Source organism: Rhamphochromis longiceps, linkage group LG9 (assembly GCF_057381845.1).
Source record: "Rhamphochromis longiceps isolate RC_006_pf linkage group LG9, R_longiceps_female_GT1.1, whole genome shotgun sequence".
Lineage (NCBI taxonomy): Eukaryota > Metazoa > Chordata > Actinopteri > Cichliformes > Cichlidae > Rhamphochromis > Rhamphochromis longiceps.
In genome coordinates, this window is record NC_140565.1 from 31,968,006 (window position 1) to 31,982,806 (window position 14,801).

General features: G+C 41.3%; 1 protein-coding gene across 2 annotated transcripts in view; it reads right to left on the reverse strand.

Moving 5' to 3' along the window:
* LOC146662606 (uncharacterized) overlaps window positions 1-9,707 on the reverse strand; it is a 17,277-nt gene extending 7,570 nt beyond the window's left edge. The window contains exons 1-2 of one of the 2 annotated variants that reach the window (XM_085417532.1): window positions 9,403-9,707; window positions 4,322-4,427 (exon numbers count right to left, since the gene is read on the reverse strand). In XM_085417532.1, the coding sequence (XP_085273658.1) occupies window positions 4,322-4,339 (18 nt within the window). In that variant the 5' untranslated portion in view covers window positions 4,340-4,427; window positions 9,403-9,707. Of the gene's footprint in view, window positions 1-3,162; window positions 3,264-4,321; window positions 4,428-9,402 lie in introns of those variants that run through there. The other variant, XM_085417533.1, reaches the window with a different exon arrangement.
* Between the last annotated feature and the right edge of the window lie 5,094 nt (window positions 9,708-14,801).

Genomic DNA, 14,801 nt, shown 5'->3' on the forward strand with positions numbered 1-14,801 from the left:
CTCTTCTGGACAGAGATTTCCGATGTTGTTCCCGGGATCTGCTGGAGCCACTTGCCTAGCTTGGGAGTCACCGCACCTAGTGCTCCGATTACCACGGGGACCACCGTTACCTTCACCCTCCACATCCTCTCGAGCTCTTCTCTGAGCCCTTGGTATTTCTCCAGCTTCTCGTGTTCCTTCTTCCTGATATTGCTGTCATTCGGAACCGCTACATCGATCACTACGGCCGTCTTCTTCTGTTTGTCTACCACCACTATGTCCGGTTGGTTAGCCACCACCATTTTGTCCGTCTGTATCTGGAAGTAATATATATATATATATATATATATATATATATATATATATATATATATACACATATTTATTTATTTATTTATTTATTTATTTATTTATTTCCTCTCCTTCAATTTACAAAACAGGCTTTTTACTTTTGGTTAAAGGCATTTGCGGGGAGTTATTTCATCACTGCAGGCATCAAACATCAAACCGATTTGAGCCTAAACATTAACACATGAAAGCTAAGATGAAGATGAAAGAGGCAAAACTGTGTGCCTTAGTCAGGGGTTAAAATGGGCTGGTGGGCATCCAGCAATGTATGTCGCTAAGACACTCTGAGACTTTCTGCAGTGTACTATCAGCACCTGGTTTTAGAGAAAGGTAGAACTGTGTATCGTCTGCATAAGAGTGGTAAGAGATCTGTTATTTCTGAAAAATGGAGCCTAATGGGAGCATGTATAAGGAGAATAAGACCGGGCCCAGAATAGAGCCCCGAGGTATTCCACAAGTGAGTCTAGCTGGGGAATAGTATTTGTTACCCAGCATCACAGAATATGTTCTGCTCTCTAGGTAAAAGGCAAACCATTTTAGAGCAGAGCCTTGAATGCCGACACATGTCTTTAGACAGTTTAATAGGATTGTGTGGTCGACAGTGTCAAATGCTGCGCTCAGGTCTAAAAGGATTAAAACGGTACTTTTTCCAGAATCAGCAGCTAGAAGCACATCATTGAACACCTTTAGTAGAGCAGACTCTGTGCTGTGGAAGGCCCTGAAACCAGACTGATATTTGTCCAGAATATTATGCATGTCTAAGAATGGGGATAATTGGTGGAGGACAATCTTCTCAAGAACCTTAGACAAAAAAGGCAGCTTAGAGATTGGTCTAAAATTGCCAAGAACTGACGGATCTAAACCAGGTTTTTTTTAGAAGCGGAACAGGAGTCAGGAACAGTTCCATATGAGATACTGCCATTTACAATACAGTAGCAAGGATGTTGGGGCCAACTGTCTTCAGCACATCTCTGAGAAATGGTGTAGGTAACATATCCAAGGGGCACGTAGTTGGTTTCATGTGCATTATTATATCAGTGGGATGGGATAATGAAACCGGTTTAAATTCTGAAAAAAGGAATGAACATGTATGTGGTTCAGAGGGGTCTTGGGATGGGAGCGGGATATGTGCTCAGATATCATTAATTTTTTCAGTAAAGAATTTTTGAAAATCCTCAGACGTGTGTGGGGCAGTCTCAGATATGACTGATGTGGTGGGATGCAAGACAGATTTGATTGTATTGAATAGAACTTTAGGATTACCAGACTTCTTGTTAATGATCATGGAGAAATAATTTGCTCTTTCTACCTTGATGGTGCGCTGATAGTTATTTAAGCAATCTCTAAACACTTGATAAGAAACGTGAAGCTTATCTTTCTTCCATTTTTGTTCTGCTTTCCTGCATTCCTGCCTGACGGCACGAGTGACCTTATTTAGCCAAGGCTGAGTTTTAAATTTTTGCCGTCTACTTTTTAAAGGAGCAATTGAGTCCATTATGTTGGTACAAGCACAATTAAAACATGCAAGAAGCTCATCAGGATTATTGTTATGAGGAGAACTTTCATCAAAGGTGGCTAAAGGAGATGCAGCGAAGGCAGCTGAGAATTGGGGAGCAGTTTCAGGTGTTATAGGGCGTATAAGAGAGGGGGCCTGGGTTTGTTTGGGGGATGAGTGAGGAATTGGAATATTAAACAAAATGAAATTATGGTCAGACGGACACACATCAATCACTTCAACGCCAATCACTGAGAGCCCGATGACAAGATGAGGTCAAGAGTGTGGCCCTGCTTGTGTGTAGGGCCGTTGACAGACTGGGTCAGGTTAAATGAGTCCAAGAGTTGTAAAAACTCCCTAACCAAAGGTTTAGAGGGGCAACACATATGGATATTGAAGTCGCCAAGGATTAGAAGCCTATCAGTGGTTGGATAGAAAATCCGAAAATTCCTTAATGAAGTCTTTGTTAAGGTGAGGAGGCCTATAAGCTAGAGCACAGAGTACAGGAGAGGACAGATCCAGCAGTTGCAGTTCAAAACTGGTGTAGACACTTCTGGGTAGCATTCTACATTTAAAGTGATCTCTGAAGACTGTTGCCAGGCTGCCTCCACGACCAGCAGGTCCTAGATGTGTTGAGGAAGTTACAGTTTTCAGGAGTCAGTTCCACAAAAGCAGCTAGATCATCAGTAGGTAGCCAAGTTCCAGTAATAAAGAGAAAGTCCAAGCCATGAGAAACAACCAAGTCACGGTATATGAAAGTCTTGTTCACCACGGACCTTGCATTGACTAATGCCAATTTAAGTGGTGAAGAATCTGAGAATGAATGTGTGACAGCACCAGATGGTACAAATTCTAGATGCTGAAAATTGGTGGTGTTGGCACCTCTGTTTTTCCTGTCCAGTCTAGTTGGGTTACGACGGAGAGCTGACCAAATAGATGGTATTTGGTGAGAAAGTCAGTTTCCCACAGGATGATTATACACATGCAGATTATGACGGCAGCCCCGGTGAATATAGCGTGGACAGCGAGCTATCCCCAAAGAAACACAGCGTGCATAAGTTTGGGGAGGCAGCCGAGTCCTTGTATTAAGATGTAGCAGTTCCAATTTTGAATACTGCATTCCGTCATTTGCATAAAGGTCCGAGCCTTTAATATGGCTATAAAAAACACTGCATAGTCCAATGATAAAACCAAGCAACAGTAGGCAAATCCATCGTATGGTTAAAAGGGGAATCATAGTTTCTCCATTTGTTCACACAGCCAAGTTAAAACCACGTTAGCCAGCATGCCACAGCCACGAATTACAGCCCAGTGCCGGAAAAGTAACTGTGATTCCCTACCTGGCACTGTACACAACGTCGGCAGCCTGAGAAGACAAATACTTGATGCGATGACAGGCGAACAGTAGTACGTGCAGGGGGCGGCGAGGGCTCGCATTAGGCTGGTGAAACAGGTCCCCAGGAGAGTCGATCACAGAAAAAACGATAAAAATTCAGGCTTTTCAGGGTCAAATAAAAGCCGTGCTCGGAGGCTAAGACTGTAAAAATTAAATACTTTAGTGAAAGATTAAAACACAGCTACACACGGAGAGCAGCGGCAGAAAGACATGCCAGCGTACGCTCACCCGGAAGTCAGGGGGAAGCACTCAGAAAAAAGTTGCACAAAATAGTTTCCCACCACAGGAAATTTATTTTAAGTGTCTTCATAGTTTTATTTTTGAAATACACCAATTTTTATATACTGCAGGAAAAACGAAAATAAATATTATAATGCAAATTTGAAAAAATTAAAACAAACTATTTCCAGCAGTGCAATATGAGTCCTAAGCATCCCAGAAACGACACAGAAAGTCATGAAGTCAAACATAACTTTTAAAAACACCAGTATAGGCTCACAAGGCCCTGATGGTAAAAAGCTACATTTCCGCAAAATGACGTCACTTCCGGTTTCGGGCAGGACATGAAGGACATGCGATAGTTCGCGCTGATGGAGTATAAAGTGTTACGAACAGCTGATCAGATCGGCAAAGCGTGTTTCTGGAATATTATGTCTTTGTTGCTGCAAGTGCTTTCTATGCAGTTTTTGCAAAGCTTTATGTGGAAGGAAACTGGGAGTTAGGACAAGCTGATGGCATAAGATGTAAGTACAACTCCTCCGGTTTTCAAAAAGTATTGCGCTAGCTTACGTGGTTGCAGTGCTACCGGGATTTAAAAATAGTTACGCAAAACGGAGTGTGCCCGCTCTGACCGGCTTTAAAGGGTTAATAAACTGGAAATGTAAAGCTTACATGTAAGTCCTCATGTGTTGAAATCTGATATTGGGTCTGTACGTGACATTGTTTTTTCATAAACTTAAAGATGCTGCAAAATAATATGAGGCAGAATATTTAGTGAAGTGATTGTATATATAATAATATACAACACAGTCATATAACAGGTTGGGAGGATGAGCGTTTTAGACGTGACTGATTATTTGGTGAAACTGTGATATTTTCCTCACCTCCTGTGTTGAGCTCATTGTTTCCTCTGTAGTGACTCAGCTGAGTCCAGATGGCTGAAAATGTTCCTCTGCTGCTCCGTCAGACTCTTCTCCTCCTGCTGATCAGCTGGGACACAAAACAGATCTTTGTTAGGCTCCACACTGCACTGAAGAGTCAAAGTGTCTCATATGTTCATCTGACAACACAAAGTACAAATTTCACTCTGATTGCTTGTAGAAATCTTGTGAGACGTGTTGTGCTGCAAAGTGAGGAAACTCTCTCACTCACTTATACTTCAGGAGGAACTTTGTGACATTGGCTCTAATATTCTAAGCAGCCCTTTACTATGACAGGGCCAGAAAGTCCTATTTGAAGGTTTGGGAGAAGGACCATGTTAAAGGTGGATTGGGGTTTATACACTTTGTTATGATACAGGTAAGGCTGTAAGAGCCTGAGAAGGTGTCCTGAATGAACCTCTAAAACCAGTTTTCAGCTAACGACTCTGCTTCAGTCTGGAAAACAGCAACTACAAGTTTAAAGACTCCATCAACAATTCACACCCAGCAACAGCCTGAACAGCTCCTCCTGTGGTTTCCACAAACAGGGACAGACCTGTTACTCCCCCACCCCACACTTTCAACTCCTTCAGCCCCCCAGTCCCACCACCTCCACCATTCCCCAAACTTTGATTCTGTTCATCTTGACGTAGCTTTTGCAGTAGGAAAAACGTTTCGGCCCTCATCTACGTGACTTCTTCAGTTTCAGTTGACTGCAGCTTTCCCCAATCTTCAACAGTGCATTTGCATAATGACTGAAACGAGCACCACTGAAGGAACAATGGGCTGGGAGGTCAGTTATTGAGCATTAATATGCAAATTCTCATGATCATTGATCAACAACCACTGATCAAATGCTGTGATTGCAGCGACTCCCCAACTCTCTGAATGGTACTCATGGCCATTGATCAGCGGTCTTTGATTAATGAGCTTTGATCAGTGGTTTCAGTGCTTTCCTTCCTGCTTTGACTGCAGCTGTGTTTGACACAGGAAGACATTTTTACATTCTTCACAATTATACTTTATTCTTTTTGGGGGAAGTGTAGCTTTAAACCTTCACATGATTCAAGTCAACCCAACAAATCAATCTGAACGATCACAGGTGGGAAAAACTTCTGTAGATAAAATAAAACCCAACATTCAATCCACAACATGATTAAAAACATGATTCTCCCAAATCACCAAGAGCTGCACATTAACCACCACAATATATATTTTATTCTCTGTGCTTTCAAATATGAACATTGTTTACTTTCATCTCTGTTTCATTAGTTTTTGTTAACATCTTCCTGTTCCAGAGGGTGATGGGAGTCAAAGAGGAGGTACTGGTCCGTAGTACATCGAAGTTTACCGGAAGCGCACACATACGGACCAGTACCTCCTCTTTGACTCCCATCACCCTCTGGAACACAAACTTGGAGTAATTAGGACCCTACACCACCGGGCAGAACAGGTTCCCTCTAAGCCTGAAGGTAGAGCTGGGCGATATAAGATTTTTTTCATATCACAATATGTTTTTTTCATTTCAGGCGATAACGATATCTATCACGATATAAGCCAAATAACTATATTTGTAAGATTTAAATGTGCCGTTGCTCACAAGTAAAATGTGAAATAATCAGCAGCTTGTTTTTATTTAAAAATTTATTTCCCATAATAAGTTCAACAGGGTAGATGTACTTAAGGAACATGAGACTTTTTCAGATAAATAAAGGCAAATATTGCAAACTACACAAAAGGCAGCCGCTAAAGCGTTTAAGTTTCAAAATAGAACAAACAAAACAGACTAAATGGTCAATTCCACTTAGAAACAAAATATTAATTCTAAAAATAAATCTTAGTTTGTTTTACAGAAGAACAGACAAAACTGACTAACTTTTGTCAATATCAAATAAACTGAGAACTAAAAGGAAATTCTCAATCTCTCCTTGTTGTATAGCTTAGCTTTTCAAACAGTTTTAACAGTTACTTTAGTCTGACAAAAGCCGAATGACGAATTAGCGCTTCCAGTCAGAGACTGAGGCTACGTCCACACGTACACGGGTATTTTTGAAAACGGAGATTTTCCGTTTTCGTTTTAAAAAATAATCCCGTCCACACATAAAGGCAGAAATGAAGGAAAACGCTGCTATGAACATGCCAAAGCAGCAGGTAGCGCTAGATTCCTAACCGTGCAGAAATGTTGGCCAATCAGAAGTCTAGAAGCCTCGGTGGGAAAAAGTAAACAAAGCTGGGGCATAGAAGCAGAACCAAGTCGTATGTGTGGACGGACAGTAACTGTGTGTATATGTAAGCATTTAAACACTGCAGAGAGTAGAATTAACAGTATTGTAGAAATTCATTTCACCGAAGTGAAAGTGGCTGGAGTTTTTAAAAATCTTCGTTTTCAGTGACCAAAAACGCCGTTTACGTGTGGACGAAAGGTGCAAACGCATGCTGAGCTAATGATTAGTCGGTGTTTTTCTCCAAACACTCTCTCACTCTTCTCTCAACTAGGGCTGGGACAACGCGTCGACGTAATCGATTACGTCGACGCAAAAAATACGTTGACGTAAAAAAATCTGCGTCGATGCGTCGTCACTTTCAAAAAAAGACATGGCGGCAGCGAGTAGCGGAATCATGAACGAGGCAGTTGCAGTCAACTTAAATCACTCCACCCGAACACGCAGTTCTACAGTAGGGGATATTTTAACAGAAAAGGAAGTGATTCAGTCGTTTGCCGGCTTTGTGAGGTGGAAATGGCCTATCATAAAAGCACGACGGCTATGCACCAGCACCTCAAATGACTGCATCCAGGAGCAGCTTCTGCAAAGGACAAACCACCGTAAGTTTTCAACTTTTTTACTAACGCTAGTTTTTACCAATAGGGGCAGCACGGTGGCACGGTGGTTAGCACTGTTGCCTCACAGCAAGAAGGTCCTGAGTTCAATTCCACCATCAGGCCGGGGTCTTTCTGTGTGGAGTTTGCATGTTCTCCCCGTGTTTGCGTGGGTTCTCTCCGGGTACTCCGGCTTCCTCCCACCGTCCAAAGACATGCAGCTTGTGGGGATAGGTTAATTGGATAATCCAAATTGCCACTAGGTGTGAATGTGCGAGTGAATGTGAGTGTGAATGGTTGTCTGTCCCTATGTGTTAGCCCTGCGACAGACTGGCGACCTGTCCAGTGTGTACCCCGCCTTTCGCCCTATGACAGCTGGGATAGGCTCCAGCGCCCCCCGCGACCCTGAAAAAGGATAAGCGGAAGCGAATGAATGGATGGATAGTTTTTACCCGTTACTTCATCCAGACCCCCCCACATAGACGTACACTCACTCATAGACACAGAGATAAACACTCAATCTCCGTAAATGCAAAACTCATTTAAGCTCCTTAGCAGTAACATATAGCAGCTGCTGTTTAGTTGTTATTGTTTTTTTGTTTGTGGCCCATGCTGGCAAAATGAGTCGGAATGCACGCAGGCTGATTATCAGAATCGGCGAAAGACAAAAATGTGAGACAGCGAATTGGCCGCAGGAGAAATGTTAACAAGGATAATACACCACCTGCTAAACGTAGCCGTCGTGGACACTATTACAACATTGTTAAAGTGCTTGCAAAAGCAAAATGACAATGAACTCTTGATTTGTCAAATTTAATGTGTTTCATCCTATTTGAACGCTGTTTTTATACATAATGCTTCTCCAGCTTGATCTTATAGGTCAAAGTTATGCCATCTAATGACTAGAAAGCAGTGCACCAGTAAAGGTGCCATCAGCTATGGCTGTTTAAACGTTATCTTTTCCAGCCATCATGATTACTGCATATCATATGTTCAACATTGGGGATTATTATTAACCTCTTACTGTTATGCTATGAAAGAACATGGCATAACAGTATGTGTGTGTATATCTCTCTCTCTCTCTCTCTCTCTCTCTCTCTCTCTCTCTCTCAACCAGATCCATATCAAATTATTTTGATATTATGCTTTCCATATAATTATTTTGTAATTATTTGAATTCATCTGTGCGCTGTGTGTGATTTATGATTTCAGGAATAAACAGAAAAGTCTGGAGGACTACTGTCAGAGAAGAAGTACACCATGCAACCCCCAGGAGGTGGCTGTACTTACTGAGAGCGTCTTATCTATAATTTTAAAAGACAAGAGACCACTTGCTGTGGGTGAGGGATTCAAAGAAATGCTGACCACTTTCCAACCAGGTTACACTCTGCCGTCTAAGCGTCATTTTACAAGCATGATGGAGAGAAAGTATGAAACTTCAGTGGAGAAACTAAGGAAAGAACTAAAAAAAAGGCACATGCAAAATCTCCCTTACCACTGATGCTTGGACACAGAGTCCTACTTAGGGGTAACTTGTCATTTCATTATTTGTTCAAAGACGCCATTACTGCTGTTTGTATATTATTAATTTTTTGCTATGATTTCCTTTGTTATATTTGTTTTGCAAAACATTTACTTTTTTGTTAAAAACAGAGGATTGTAGTACAATGTTATTGTGGATTTTGTGTTGTGAATGAAGAGCACTTTTTGGCAGAAAGCAAAGTGAATGTTACATTTTGTTTGTTTAAAGACACCAGTGTTGCTATTTATTTGAAATGTTTTGTTAACTTTTCCGTAATTTTATATATGTTTGCACAGTTAATTTCTTGTTAAATGCTATCTCTATTGTATTGATTGTACGACCTCTACAACTTTATTTTGCAAATTTTTTTTATTAAAAGGTCTTCAAATGAATTAATTTGTGTTTTTCATTTATATACATAAATTAGTAAATGTGAAATTGCTATACAAGTCAAATAATGGGGGAAAAAATCGTTAATCGAATCGAAATCGAATCGGATTGAAAAACGAATCGTTAGATTAATCGATGCATCGAAAAATTAATCGCTAGATTCATCGATTAGGAAAATAATCGTTTTGCCCAGCCCTACTCTCAACGTGTTCACAATAAACTGTGAACAGACACCGAGGAGAGCAGCAGAAGACCTCATTCAGGAGCTAAACTCAACATGAACTGAACTCACAGTAAAGTTAGCTCGGTGCTTACCTTTAGATGAGCCCACAAACCGAGAGAAACTCCGCGATGAAGCTGCAACTCTTTCCAAACACAGGAAACAGATCAGGGAGCAGAGACCCACGTGGTTCACGCTGATCTCAGCTACGATCCAGGAGACAAGGGTGGGCAGATCGATGCAGATATCGATCCAAACGTTGGTTTAGTTTGTTTTATCATCCAAATTCAACCTTTTACTCGCTTTAGATTAAAAAATAGCTCCGTCATCCCGGAAGGCGCTTCGTCTTCTTTACATTGTTTATTGGCGGTTGTCAAACAACAAAATTGTCCTTTACTGCCACCAACTGGTGTGGAGTGTGAACTGGCACGTCGACCCTCAAATGCACACAAACAATTTTCTGTGTTTTAAAAACTGGAATAAGGCCCGATAACCTTACAATAAGATCCAGTTTCAGTTTTGTGTTTATGTTTTGGATCAGTCGCCCTCTCACAGTTTAATATAGTTTCCTTTTTCTTTTTTTTTCCTGTCCCGTTTGGCTCTTTTGCCATCAGAATTATTGTCTAAAGGCAAAGAAAGATGCCCAACGGATTTACTTTACCAAATTGACCATCCCAGCCTTGCCATAATGATCCATTTGATTCACCTTTTATTGTTTATTTTATTTTCACTTGCTGAATACGGGACAGACTTGACTGGGGGAAAGAAGGGGAGAAAGAAAGAGAAACAGCTGAGAAGAGGGACAGGGGAGAAGGGCAAAAAACAAAAACCAACACAATGGGCAGAAAAAAAAAGAAAAAGAAAATGCATATATCGATCATCTGGATCACCTGTTGAGAAAGAAAAAAGAAAACAAGCAGAAGAGAACAAGAGTAATAGAATAAACAACATCACAATGATATATGGGAATATGACAGTAAATACTAAATATTAAACATTATTGTGCAGCACATAAGATCAACAGAACACAGTGTGCTTTGAGGTAGGAGCCAAAAAGGGTGTAGTTTGTGGGTGTGATCACCCGTGTGTACACCTGTGAGCATGGACGCGCTTGTTTTTTTAAAAGGTTCCTTCATGTAATGATCTGCTAGAGGGTGTGGGGGGGCCACAGCCCCGTCCTCCAGGGTATGAAGCAGGTATGGAGGAGATCAAAACTCCAGACATCCAGAGGCCCCCAGAACACAAGAGACCAAGGAAGACCAACAGAGGGGCAGCTGCGCCACTGTCCCAGAAAGAGCTGAGGAGAGTCCCAGATGAGGGCTCACTCAGCAGCCGCGGAGCAGAAGCCAGGGGGAGTTGCAGTGACGAGCCCGTGAGCTCCGCTGGCAGCCAGCTGTGCCTGAGTGACCGAGCCCCAGGTCGAGAGGCCCGGGGCACCCCACCTCCGAGGTGGCCCGAGCGAGCCCCAGGATCCAGGCCCCGATAAGCGGCCGCCAAGGAGTGAGCCGGTGTGTACCTGGAAGCCCATCCCCAGACACAACGAACCACCAACGCACCGATGTCTGAGGGAGTCCGCCACTGGCAGTGTAATATAGTTTCCTCTTCTCTTTGATCGCCCAGAGACGTGGTGCAGAATATGCCATGAAAATCATTTGTTTGAAGCCAGCTCACCTCCTGCAACCAGAATACGTGCTTCTTTTGCAGTTCAGACTACTTCTGACATTTCTGTGGAGGAACACCAAAGTAACTGCTGAACCCTCCGGGGTCCAAGTATAATTTGCCATTTTTGACTACTTTTGATTTTACCTCTACAATATTATTATTATTATTATTATTATTATTATTATTATAAAAACAGTTTATCTTGCCTTGTTTGGTATAATCTTTTCAGCACAACCTCAAATATCTGAAATTTGAGTTATTTTTTACATTTCGGCATACTATATTAGCACAAGTTATCTAAGTTCAAGCAAAAATTCAAACTCAGAGTAGAAAAAAGTTACATTTTTTCCTGTGAAACCCATAAAAATGTTTGAAGAATCATTTTCATAACTTGAAATGCAAATACAAAATTGTACATTTCTAAAAATTCTGCACGTTTTGCAAACAACAGTTATCTGGTACTATTCGCTTAAAAATGCAGCCAATCCCTCAGGTGTTTTTATATAACAATTTAAATGTATTTACAGAACAAATAGGTGTTCTGCATCAAATAAGAAGGCACACAAATTATTTGTGCCAGTCCAAAAAAATAGTTTGTGTTCAGTATAAGACAGAAGAGAACACCACAGGCCTAAACCCTGCAGGTCTGACAGCAGGAGGTGGATCAGTCCAGTTTTTCATGTGGGAACAGCGTTTACACTGGAATCTGCCTCTGATGGCTTTGATGGAGCAAAGACGCTTGAAGAGCGTCTCTCAGCATGGGCCCGAAAAAAGTTCTGTCAGCTGAGGAAGGCGACGATATTAAGAAGCTGCTGGAGTTTATGACAGAGGAGATTTCTACTGTCAAACTGCAGCAGAAAGCCATCCTGGACCTGGTCGAGGAAGTTAAGGCTCTCCGCGTACAGAACGCAGAGAAGGATCGGCGGCTGGCGTACCCGGAGAACAGAGTGGTGGATTTGGAGCAGTACACCCAGATGAACGATGTCATCATTATGGGGCTTCACATCAAACCCTGGTCAAACGCCTGGGGGGGTCGCAGCTGACAATATAGGAGGGCCAGGAGAGAAAGATGTCAACTCCACGGAGCTTCAAGTGGTTACCTGTCTACGGTCCAAATGTGTGGAAGTGAATTATAACAACATTGAGGCTTGCCACCCTCTACCCCGAAAAAATGACGGTGACAAACCAGCCATCATTGTGAGATTTGCTAACAGAAAACACAAAACAGCACTGTTAAAACAAGGAAAGAAACTGAAAGGAGCCGATGTCTTCATGAATGAACATCTGATAAAAAGAAATGCGGACATTGCCAGGAAAGCACGTTACTTGAAGAAACAGGGAAAAATTCAGAGTACATGGACCACCAACTGTAGGAGCCATATGAGTGGTTCCCGTCTGAAGTGGGTTGGTTTAAATGGACTCACTATATTGGTGTATGGGTGTTGGGCGTGTCTCATGGGTGTGGTAGCCAATAAATGTGGTTGCACTCACCTGTTCACAGCACCTGATGTGATGAGCAGAAGGTAGGGTGAGCACGAGGCAAAACTTTCTGTTGACCGCAACATATCGCAACTTGAGCACAATTTGAATGATTTGATATATTTGACTGTAACTTGATGGTGTTTGTATAGCCATGCACTAATTGCTGCCATAGACCAGTTTGTAATTTTGACATAGTAGCTAGTGCATTTATTCGTAAGTTGCAGTTATTTGCTTGTGCAGTCTGTGCGTTTGTTTGATAGTTTTTCCCATGTGCTGATTTGTGGTTTGGACAGTTGCATGTGGAAATAAAGAAGCAAATGATACAGAAGTGTTTTGTGCATTAATTGTTGCGCGTCATCAGGGTCCTCATGTTTAGCCTGCCGCGGCCATTGGTTGGAAGAGCCGCAACACCAACTGTAAAGTATTCAACTCAATGGAACACCGGAACAAGCCAAAGTGTTGGTCAACAGAAATATGGAGGAGCTGGACAAATACTGAGGTTCAACTTACACTGGAGGTATGAATACACATGTGACGTGACACACAACACAACACATGGCACAGTCTAAAAGAGCTTCATCTGCATCTGGCAACAATATCAATATAACTCATTGGAATTCTCTTTATGATAATCTGGAACTGAGAACATTTCGATACACAGACCATAATGTTCTAGACTTAGAAAAGGATATAGACCCGGAAAATAATTTCTTCTATAACATCAGCAATAACTGCTGCTACTTCACTGATGAACCGTTTAAACACACCATCAACATGGAAAATAAATGATCAATAATCCATTTTAATAGCAGAAGTCTGTGTGCCAACTTCAACAATATAAAGGAATATCTAATTGAGTTGACAAATCCATTTGGAATTATTGCCATTTCTGAAACATGGACCAATGCTGAGAAAGGACTGGACTTTGAACTGGTGGGATTTGATGTGAATTTTGTAAATAGAAGGAACAAAAGTGGAGGGGGAGTAGCTGTGCATGTGGATAAAAACCTAAATTACAAGGTGATGGAAAGTATGACAACTGCGATTGATAATTTATTAGATGGTATAACAATTGAAATTTATAAGGAAAGAGAGAAAAATCTAGAAAAAACTAGCTGTATATATATATATATATATATATATATATATAGAACACCTTTCTCTATTTAATGACTTCATAGAAGAAATATTCTCTAAAACAAATCAAAAATTTATGTTTATCTGTGGTGATTTTAATATTGACCTGTTGAATAAAAAAACAAACAAACATAAAATGACCAACGAATTTCTAAACACTATGTACAGTTTGAGTTTACATCCTAAAACAACCAGGCCTAGCAGAATTAAACCACATTGTGCCCCCTTACTTGACAATATTTTTTTACTAACAATATGGAAAACAACGTTTTGAGCGGATTATTAATTAATTACATCAGTGATCAAAAATCTCACGGTTCAGATTGGATCATGGTTTTAAGTCACGGATCGGATCACTTTTCGGATCAGCAAAAGTAGAAAAAAAAGAAAAATTCAAGTATTTTTGCCTATTAAAAAAACATTCAACTGAAGACTCATTCCACGCACTTATATAAAAACAAATTAAGGTGCAATATGGACATTATGGACCATGCTGGGCATCCTCTGTACACGGCCATAAACAACCATAGGAGTCTGTTCAGTGAGAGGTTGGTTCTCCCAAAGTCAAGGACCAGCAGACTTAAAAAGTCCTTTGTCCCACACGCCATCAAACTGTTTAACTCCTCGCTGGAGGGGAAACGGGGACAGAGGAGGGGGGAACAAGTAAGCTGTAGTGCCTTTTCACTGTGCAATAATTTTTGTTAATAACCAACAGTGTAATAGACTCACAATATTTGAAATGTGCCGTTCCCTTGTATTCTTATTCCTATTTATTCTATTTATCCATTTTGTATTCTCTGTATTTATATATGTGGTATATTTCTGCTCACATTCTGCAACTTCTGTCGGTGCTGTGTTACAGAAAACTGAATTTCCCGGCAGAACCCACCCGAGGGATAAATAAAGTTTCATCTAATCTAATGTAATCTATAGGGCAGTACAGGCCGTTACCCTGGAGGTCCACCCATTTGTAGTTGGGAATTAGCGTGGCTCAAGCATGTTCATCATAGTTTAAACCCCTTGTTTTGCACAACGGAATACGGCCTCCTGTCTTTTGTAATAGCTTTAGCCCGGTTGGATTGGGCAGCAAAGGGCTGCTTAAATGCCGCAACCTCCTCTGCTCCGGCACTTGGACTGCTAGCGCTGACCATAACTATCCGGTTGTTCAGTCTGACGTCACTAGCCGTGTCTGGGTCTAAACTCCGCTGCAGGT